We start from the raw sequence: 10,112 nt of genomic DNA, 5'->3' as shown, positions 1-10,112 counted from the left end.
ATTGATGCGTCGATGTGGCCACGTACATGCGTTGCATCGCGTTGCTCATCACAGGAAACTAGATTGAAAAGCAATACGGAGAGTGTAATAGGCGCAACCTGATATATAGGTTTTTCCATTGTTACGAACTAGTTGGGTATTTCCGATAGTTAGAATACCACGCACGACACACGATTCTTTATCTCCACGTCTTTGACTATTGTTACGCTATACGATAATTACACGTACGCGACAATATTGACGAGTCATTTATTTCTGATTTTATAGAAAAAAAGGAAAGAATTTATTATTAGGAATCCTAGAGGAACCTTCGTGATCTCTTTCACTTTTTTCTTTTTAAATATTTTTACATAAATACTGCAATGAGAAATAGGTTCGCCAATTTATTATTCGCAACAATGATTGTGAGTATTTTGGATTTCACAATGATTAAATCTTATTGATAGTTCAAAAATTTATTTCACAGTTTTTTAATAAATCCATATTCTTGTTACTGCAATATTCACTATAGTTATAATGGCTAGCATAAAAAAAATCGTATTTACATATATGTACAGTCGTTTTTAAAATAAAATTGACTAAATATTATTCAGTACTTTGTTTATATAGACATGATTAAAGCTATTTTACATTTGGACTTTCATGATGAAGCCATACTCCAAAATAGTTAACATATTCGAGTCAGACTGTTGTAAAGACATAAATTATAAACGGTTACAGAGTTTTTCTCTAAATACAGTATACCAATTAAGCCACTGTCGCTGGTTTCTTGTTATGATTTTATCATTTTTTCTCATCAAAACTCTTAAAATGAAAATGTGTTAGGTGTCAGTATTTATTTTTAGTCCACTGTATGAGAAACTGAAGAATATTATGCTTCTCGTTCAAAATATTGTATAACCTAATCCTGTTAATGAATATTATCCTTGTTAAATGATAATAATATTCATCAAGAAGAGTACTGCTAAGGTAAACAATCTATCTATTATACGCACACTGTAAATAGCTACCTATGGTATGTTTTCGCTCTGGTACCGATACTTTTAATGACTAAATACGTTACGTTCGCACATTTATTCGCTCAAGTACCATGCGCAATATAAGAGAAAACGAATTTTTCGAATGTGTGTAATAGATAATCATGGACTTCTTCTTTAGGCTCGAACGACAGATAAATAAATTTATTTTTACAAATACGATCATAAATACGCATTAGCCAATTGGTCTTAAGGATTTATAAAACGAATTATCAATGTAAATATTGTAATATTTTCATACAACAGTCATTCTAATAGCAATGGAATAATGGCGAGAGCGTTACGAGAGTCATCATGTATCTCTTTGAACGTTTTCTACGATGCTTATAAATAATTATGACGTAGACTAGGTCCGGCTTTAATGCGGATAGAGGCAGAAAAAAAAGCACGCAAATTCGACATATCTATATACGTGTGCCTTGAAACGAACATATTTTATAAGGACTACATGCGCTCATTCACCAAAGGGGTTTCACCACGTTTTCAATAATGATCCGTTATAATGCGGTATCTTTTCCAACGCTCGTAAGGCGACCAAAAGAAAAATTCAGTAATTGTTGCCGAAAGCCACGTGGACTTTGGAATAGTTTAGCGTTAAACTTAAAAATTTATTATTTACTAAACGTATAATGCTAATTAGACAATAAACATTGCGCACACGTTCACCTCTTCGAAGCCTGTTAAGCGAGTGAGTCTTGCAAGCTCGCGCGCAAAATGTAAATCTTTCGCGACCGATTTCATTTGCATACGCAACGAGATTTGTAAACATTAGTCAACTTGGTCTAAAACTATATTGTCGCACGCACGCATGCACACAATTTGATTTTCGATTGAAAAATCCAAAGCTTATCTTTCGCGATCTAAGTAAATACTACATAAAATCTCGAGAGGTCCGCGAAACGGGAAAAACAAATCAATAACGCGCGCGGGGGCAGCTATCTGGCCGAGTAAGCACATTGTGTATCTATAACAAAAGTTGGATCGACGTTAAACGCCGCAGGCGGTCGCGAAAATCGGCGCCATCGTCTGGCCATACTCTTGGCTCTCCCGAGTGACGTGCTGCGACGGTATAGCGCCATACCTGACCAATTCCTTCGCTAGACTCTCGTCGATGCAACTGGCAATGTCGTAGGCTGTGTAACCGGCATAAGTGACGGCATCGAAGCTTAATCTGCACTCGCGGATGAGGAACGAGACGACATTCCCGCAACCGTACTCCAAGGCGAGATGCAAGGCTGTGCGACCGGCCAAGTATTCTTGAGCCTCGAGATCTGCACCGGCGTCGATCAAAATTCTGACTAGATGCAATTGGTCCTTGGATGCAGCGATGTGGACACACGTTTGTCCTGCAACCACAAGATATGATTCTCTTTATAACGTTTCGCATAGAGCTTGTCTTTTCTTTTTCTCTTTTTTTTTTTCGTGGAACTGCGTAATGGGAAATTTTCGGTGCGTTGATAAGTCATTCTTTATATTGCATCAGTAAAAGCATTCATAAGGCAACATTGGACTTTTTGAATGTGCGTTTCGTCAACTACGAACCCTACGTGCATTAGCGCGATTGGACATCATTTGTATATGAAGTGATATCGTGGGACTATTTCTTCAGATGCGACAATAATCATTGAACGCGACGTTAAAAATTTATCACTCACATCGCCTTTGGAAGAATTTTCATTAATAGCGAAGAGAAGTCGAGCCTAGCGAAAGAGCGGGTAGTTTTCCTACGGACAGGTCGATTTTGAAGTGTGGCCATTGCGAGGGGAAACAAAAAATATTAATTAGGTTTTTGTAATGTCAAGGCTGACATCACCACTTTATTTACACAAGCGAAACGTAGTTAGCTTTGAAAAAAGTAGATTTCCAGGCGTTCTCTCCACCTTTTCTGGGATTCCCGAGAATTTTTATCTTTTTCGCGTATATATCACTCCGCGCGGCGGCACCGCGCGTATCGCGTATCCCCGTTCTCTTCGCGCGTATAATTTGGTTATAATGGCGCGACCTGCGCGACATTGTACGAAAGCTGCACAGCTAAACGTTTCGTAACGCCAAGTATTCTGCACATATACTCTGCATGCGGCGTCATTTGTTTGCTAAAGCATTTGTTATCCGATTCAGTTCGGTACTTTTTTTTTATTAAGCCCAAGATTAAATAACGTTATCTCGGCGGCTTTCGTCGAGCAGCAGATGTGCAATTAGCCGATCGATTGTCTTGAGATTGTTCTCGAGGTGATCGATTAAAAACGGAGGCAAGGAAAAGTTCTTTTTTTTTTACAAAAAATCACATCGCAACTCGAATGATTTTATGATGTCATTCACGCGATTAGGCCGTGTGCGATCAACTTTCGAACGGCGCGCATATAACTTGGGGAATTCCAAAGAGCTCGTTCAAGTTTGATCCGTTTCTCGCTCTCTTGGCCGAGCGCACGAAAGACCCATACATAACAGCTGCCTCTTATATATTTCAAATCGATTTTCTCCGAATCTTTTTGTCGCGCGCCTCTGCCCAGACGCTGCTTTGATCGTTATGGATTTTCAAACCCCCTTGACTTTGACACATGCAGTTATTTTCGCGCTGAATGCGCGAACATTGATTTTCTTACTGCCAACACAAATAATCGATAACCTTGCGTGTATAGAGATGATGAATCAACTTCAATTCGTGGCTGGTATTTTTGTTTTTCTTTAGCATATGGATTTTATCGACCTAATACCGTGGCACAAATGCTTCACCAAAATTGTAGTAAAAGAAGTATCAAGTTTATCATACCAAAGTTACTTCAAAATTCAAAATTAAGAAAATGCCGAATGAAACTATCTCATTTTTAAATCGGTGAGATATCACTGAACTGTAATATTGCAAAATATGGATACCCAACTTAATTATATTTAACGAAGAGCTACTACTGAAATCATAACGTAACTACCTCTAGCTAATGCATTAATTGATCAATGACTCACTTGGGATGATGAACGTTTTCATTAAAAAATTATCCTCTCGTAAGCTGCATTAACGTGCAAATAACACGCAGCGCATAAATAACGTGTTTATACATCACATAGCTGCGAGTGGCCCGACGGCGAGTTCGGCAACGGGAATGGTCAAGTGGCGGACGGTTTTTTTAGCGGCAGCAAGCAACCTGAGAAAATATCCGACGGAAAGCGCGGCCAGCCAACGAAGAAACGAACCTGTCCATGCAAAAGGAAAGAAAGCCACGTAAAAATCGAGAAGCGTCAAAGTACAGGAAGCTCGCGAAAATAAAATCGAAGCATTTTCTTCCTCCTCGTGCTTGCCAAAGTGCAGACGCGCTGCCGATGCGGCTCACGAGACTAGCGAATAGCGGTGTAGCTTGGATCTCAAGACCAAGGACATGTATCAGAAGCTAGCCGAAACTGAGAGAAAGCGCCGGCAAAGAAAAAGTAAAAGTGTTCGCGGCGAGGGTCATTAAATGAATACGGGACAACGCTTTTTTTTTTATTATTGCCTTTTTCCACGTTTGTTTTTTCACACGCGAATAATGCATAGACACCTCTTGACGCCTCATTACATCAGGCGACAATAACGAGTTTCGAATTAGCGACGATCGTAAAGAATCGTAACTTATTATACTCAGCCCATCATCATCTACCTCTTCTTTGTCGTTTAATCGCGTGAGACGCCGACGGAAATGCGCGAGGTTCGCTGTATAATTTTCGCGAGTCAATAGATGGAACGCACGAGTACGTTGAATGGATAGCTTACGACTGATTGATTTGATCGACAAATAACGGCAGCTCCCGGCTCGCTTCCGTCATACTGCAGCTTTATAAAGGCGTTCCCACGGCGCTCTACGTATGCGATATTTCACACGCCAAAGAAACAGAAAAAAAAAACCCTCGATCGCGTTCATTGACCTTGCGGGCGCAACGCGATATTTGCAGATATAGCAAGGACATAAAGAGCGTCTTGACGAATGACGTAGCGCTCAATGGGAAAATCATTTCGACTTGATTGTGTTTTTTACAGTATTGTCAACGTTGCATGCACACGCAAATTGAGTGTTAACAATGTGCTCCGGAGGTGTCGCGTTTTCGTCGCGATTCGCGAACTCTCGTGAATCGTGTACTCGAAAGAAAAAAAAACAAGACGATAAAGTGCAGTTATGCACACCAATTACCGCCGTATCTTAAAAGTGAATTGATAGCAGTTTTTTAAACATATGAATTGCTTAATCGTACTGATCACAATCTATTATGCGCCACGTACGGTATTATTGCTTGGGGAGGAGCGAATGACTATACTTTGAACAGTATCCAAACAATACAGACTAGATTAATCAACACTATACTTAGAAAATCTACAGTGACCTAACACTACCACTATTTATAAAAGAACATTTCATATTTGAAGCCGTAATGGAGAACTACAAAAAACTAGCTCTTACTTTGCGAAAACACCAATTCGTTGCTGCTAAAATATTTAAAAAATTCGACAGCTTAATGAAAGGTGGAGATAAATGTAATGCAAAATAATGAATTGTTAATGTGAACAAAGTTTTTTTCTGGTGTATTATTGTATTATTTAATTATTTATTTTATTTTATTTTATTTTATGTAATGTAAATCCTCTTACGTACAGGTAACTATATACGTGTACTTTTTTTTGTAAGTTTGCCGAATATAAAATTTGATTAGTAAATAAATAAATAAATTAATGAATCAATTGTGAAAGGCCAGTGAGCAGTAGAGGAAAAAAATTAGGGTCTATATTGCTGTAACGTCGATTATCCTGGAATCGATTATGAGATTTCGAAATATTCATTCAAACTTTTTAAGGAAAAAAAACGAAAGCTTAAAAATTTAACACCTACGAAAATCTAATCACCAATACGCTTGCGTAAGTTTATTCATGTACAAGTTTAAGGTAAATTTATTAAGCTTCAGACTAGATATTAATTCAACGGTTTTTTTTCACAAAATACTTTGTAGGTCAAGACACGGTGTCTGATAGCGTCACTTTTGTTTTCGGGTTTACCAAAAATTCAATTTCACTCGAGGTTATTTTAGGCCACACGAACAAACGGAAAACCCGTAAAACAAAATGATTACTTATCCTTTATTCTATGTCACAGAAATAAGTATAATATTTGTTTCATTAATTTTAAAATAAATTTTGTTGATTTGTGTCACAGATAAGAATCAGCAACCATCACAACTTCGTAGTAAATTCAAATTTGCAATTCAAAATAGCATGGAGAATTGAACTTACCATTGTAGTTTCTCAGCTCCAAAATTTGAGGTAAAGACAGTTTCTTTGATGAAAAGTTCCTTTTGTTTTCTGCATACGGCTCAGTCAAAGCTTTGGTACATGCCAAGTCTCCAGAAATACATGCTAAGTGAAGAGCAGTATTACCCTGATGATTTCTGATGGAGATATCTGCTCCAGCAAGAACAAGTTTTCTTACAATTTCTGGTTGATTAGTCATTACTGCAAGATGTAGGGCTGTTTGTATATCATCATTTAAGATATCCAAGAGGCATGGGTGAGGAGATATGCTGATTAAACTCAATGAAGCCTCTATGAAGCCCTGAATAATTGCTACATGTAAAAGTCTGGAATTGATAAAATTTCAGAGAATTTATTAATTTCAAATTAAAGACAATTGTTGAAAAATAAAAAAAAAATTGTTGAAATTGTGAAAATAATAAATACTTTTAAAAAATCTTAATAATACAAAAAGACTTTAAATGACTTTTGATTTTTGAAAAAGAATTGAATGTTGTACTCACGTATCTCCATCCTCATTTTGAGTGTAGTACAATTGCCAAGGTTCTTGATCATCACCATTGTGTCCTGAACTTGTATTCAAGGATATTATTCCAGAATCTGATTCTGATTTGGTTTCTAAGCATCCTTTGGTAGACTGAAGAGGATTCAAAGGCACTACATCAAGTGACAATTGATTAAAACTATCATTAATATTAAAATCCATTTCATTTTTGGAGTTCTTCATAACTGATGAACAATCCATGGAATTTGAGTCAAATTCAGAAGTGCAACTATTGAGGGCAGAGTTGCTGCAGGAGAGAAAACCAGAATCACTAGTTCCAGATTCCATGCAGCATTTATCTAAGTTATCAAATTTTTGAGTTGGTTGTTGTTGCCACATCTTTTGTCTTTTATTTACTTTTTTCCGTAACAACGGTAAATTCGATGTATTTTAAACCGCAAGATTTCCAAGCTAATTCCGAAAATTGAAAAATTACGTATGATATTTAACGTAAATTTCGAATTATGCTACCAATTTAAACAAGCAAATAATCTCCCCGCGCAAAATTTTACGGTAAAATAAATGTCACTGTCGCTAACAAATGTCATTCCATGATACAAAAAACTAAATAAGAAAAAAACTTGTAAACTTGCTGCAACATCTAACGAGATGTTACTCGTACAAGTTTTAACTCGCGACTGAAAGTTCGCGTGGTGCGGCAGCGAAAGAATATCCATTATCGCGCGAGATCGGGAAACTTTTTATCGGCATCTCTCTCTTTCGGACGTCTGTCTTTTTCTTGTCTGCAACGTTCTCGACCCTCTAGCGGCGTATGCGGAAATTTTTCAAGAGTAAGCGCGCTTCGAACCGCCGAAGGCCATACGCATAACCAGCTAGCGCTATACTTACCGCTACGGCTGAATGCTGACATACCTAGTTGAGGTTTTTTACAACTGATCTCTCTTAAAATTTTCTCCACATTAAACTAAGCTTACGCGGTGACGAATTAATATAGGTACGACGTCACTTACGGTTCGGGAATTTTTCTTAAAAAACTGAAGGTTCTAAAAAAATTATACTGCTCATGTATCGCCAAAACCATTATTTCAGTTTGAATCGAAATTTTCACCTTATTCATACTTGTAATTTTACCATAAAAAAATAATTAGCAGAGTGAATAGGATGGAGAAAAAGAAATTGCATGAGATCTACTTCAACGGAGACTTAATTGATTTAAATGAAAGAAGTTTTGTTTTAATGAATATCTTATTTATTATAGCAATGTAAACATAATGAAATGTTTTGAAATTCAAAGAAAGTTATAATCTTATCAATTATTAATTTGCAATTATTTATTTGATAAACATAACATAACTAACTTGGGGAATTTTTGTAACTATAACATTCATTATATTGAATACAAATACTTCTAAATAAAAAACAACGTATATTTATATATCTTCATCACATAAATATTTTATACCCTTAAAATATTAAAAGTAGCTAAGTATCCAAACTCTGAATGCTCAAGAAATTAATCATTTCAAAGGAAAGTTTTATTTTGAATTTTTTATTTATCACAACTTTTGAATTATACAAAAATAAATTTTTGGAACTAATGCCTCCATATGAATACAAAATTTCAATAACTTTTATTGTACCAAAATTACTGTTATTCAAGAAGGAATAACATGCTCAAGTATTCCTTGTCTGATTAGTATTTCACATTCTGATCTTGGTAATAAATGATATGTGTTTTCTTTTAAATTTACAGTTTGCCCATCATCAAGTTCGAATTTACCATAGTCTTTGACACATCGCACCTGCATATAATGAAATATAAATTAACAAATATATGATATCTTAATTGCTGAATTATAAAAAAGATATTACCTCAACAAATAATGATTTTGGGGGTTTGAAATCATTCATAATATTAAGACCATCCTTTCCAATAGACTTCATATACATAGCTAGAGATTTGTTGTATGTTTGAAACCATGCAGTTTCAGCTGGTAATAAATTCTTAGTTATTTCTTCTGGTATTATACTACCTAATTCCCACCTAATATTCCTTAATCTCCTAATTCTATGATAAAGATATGCCAATAAACAACGTTTATTCCTCATCATTGCATGATGTCTTACCACCAATGTGTTTTTTATATCTCTATTTTCTATCAATTCATTTCTAAAATGTATATTTTATATTGGTCAATTTTGGAAAAGATAATTATGATTTATTATCTTGTTGCCTTACGCGTCTTTCTGATTTTCATTATACAATGTATGAATCTCTTCCAATGCTGTGCGAAATATTGCTTCCTAAAATGAATAATATTAAACACACACTTACATACTCACAGAAAATAAACAAAAATTTCAAAAAGTTATTACATACATTGAACGGTTTGATCTCATCCGATTGATCTAATTCATGTATCAATTTGACAGCTTCCTTTGCGAACATTGTTGTCATCTTTATATATTTTTTGAATAATCTTCTATAAGCAAAGACAAATTGTTATAGTTGCGCTTGTATTGAAGAAAACGGTTTGTACTCGAGATCAGATCACCTCGAATTCTCTAAGGTTATGTTACGTCTAAGGGCAAAAATTCTCGTTTTTATTATCATATAACTTTTCGCATAGCACCAAGATTACGCAGCTATCGATCGTCGATAATGGTCGGTAACATTGATTCAATCTATATCGCCTACCGGTAATTAATTTATTCAAAGAGCGAGGATGATAACGAAGTACATTACAGGAATATACCTTGTAAATTTCGTAATTTTCGCATTCATTTTTACTTGTTTTAAATATCTAACCTAGTGCCTTTTCGAAAGTACTTAAGAAAAGAGGGCTAATGCTTACAACATATTCAAAATTGAAAGAGAATAACGAAATCTACTGAAATATCGGTAACTGTGTATTCTTCTGTATATCTACGTATAACATACTGGTTCCTGTGACTACGTACTACGTCATCTGCTTAAGTCACAATAGTATAATTAAAAAAACGAATTCGAAAATTGTTAAAAATGGATGCAATTTATTTTTCACAAAAGTAATGCGTTTCAAAAAAATTCGATTTTTTGTTAAAGTAGCACAATTATGGGACATTCCATGCTACGACCGTAGGACGTTCCAGTTAGGACATTCTATGAGCTGAGATCATGATTTTTGCCAATGCATATACGTACACACATCACACACACACGTACACGCGCGCGCGTTTACACACACACACACACAAACAAAATGAATAGACTAAATAAAAAAACTATAATAGAATAAAATCTCTTTTATTTGTAAAACAAATA

General features: G+C 35.5%; 2 protein-coding genes across 2 annotated transcripts; both read right to left on the bottom strand.

Moving 5' to 3' along the window:
* Window positions 1-446: 446 nt before the first annotated feature.
* LOC131663655 (NF-kappa-B inhibitor cactus-like) lies at window positions 447-7,473 on the bottom strand. The gene is made up of 3 exons (XM_058934169.1): window positions 6,807-7,473; window positions 6,286-6,629; window positions 447-2,383 (listed from the first exon to the last, which is right to left on the bottom strand). The coding sequence occupies exons 1-3, from the start codon at window positions 7,184-7,186 to the stop codon at window positions 2,025-2,027; spliced, it is 1,083 nt and encodes a 360-aa protein (XP_058790152.1). The 5' UTR covers window positions 7,187-7,473; the 3' UTR covers window positions 447-2,024.
* Window positions 7,474-8,280: 807 nt separating this feature from the next.
* On the bottom strand, window positions 8,281-9,369 carry LOC131663656 (DNA replication complex GINS protein PSF1-like). Its single transcript, XM_058934170.1, has 4 exons — window positions 9,189-9,369; window positions 9,048-9,112; window positions 8,681-8,978; window positions 8,281-8,610 (listed from the first exon to the last, which is right to left on the bottom strand). Exons 1-4 carry the CDS (start codon window positions 9,264-9,266, stop codon window positions 8,464-8,466), a joined length of 588 nt encoding a protein of 195 aa, XP_058790153.1. The 5' UTR covers window positions 9,267-9,369; the 3' UTR covers window positions 8,281-8,463.
* Window positions 9,370-10,112: the final 743 nt, after the last annotated feature.

Source organism: Phymastichus coffea, unplaced genomic scaffold, assembly GCF_024137745.1.
Source record: "Phymastichus coffea isolate CEN01 unplaced genomic scaffold, Cenicafe_Pcof_1.1 PCOF00036, whole genome shotgun sequence".
In the NCBI taxonomy this organism is placed as follows: Eukaryota; Metazoa; Arthropoda; class Insecta; order Hymenoptera; family Eulophidae; genus Phymastichus; species Phymastichus coffea.
The sequence above is the reverse complement of the archived record's forward strand: the minus strand, read 5'-3'. Positions and strand labels throughout refer to the sequence as shown.

Bases quoted from the DNA above. Each gene is read 5' to 3' on its own strand.
- LOC131663655 (XM_058934169.1), bottom strand. From the start codon at position 7,186: ATGTGGCAACAACAACCAACTCAAAAATTTGATAACTTAGATAAATGC. The intron at 6,630-6,806 runs GTGAGTACAACA...TATCAATTCCAG, and splicing joins CAAAATGAGGATGGAGATAC to ACTTTTACATGTAGCAATTA. The intron at 2,384-6,285 runs GTAAGTTCAATT...TTGTGGTTGCAG, and splicing joins GGAGCTGAGAAACTACAATG to GACAAACGTGTGTCCACATC.
- LOC131663656 (XM_058934170.1), bottom strand. From the start codon at position 9,266: ATGACAACAATGTTCGCAAAGGAAGCTGTCAAATTGATACATGAATTA. The intron at 8,979-9,047 runs GTAAGGCAACAA...TATACATTTTAG, and splicing joins AATGAAAATCAGAAAGACGC to AAATGAATTGATAGAAAATA. The intron at 8,611-8,680 runs GTAATATCTTTT...CATTATATGCAG, and splicing joins CAAAATCATTATTTGTTGAG to GTGCGATGTGTCAAAGACTA.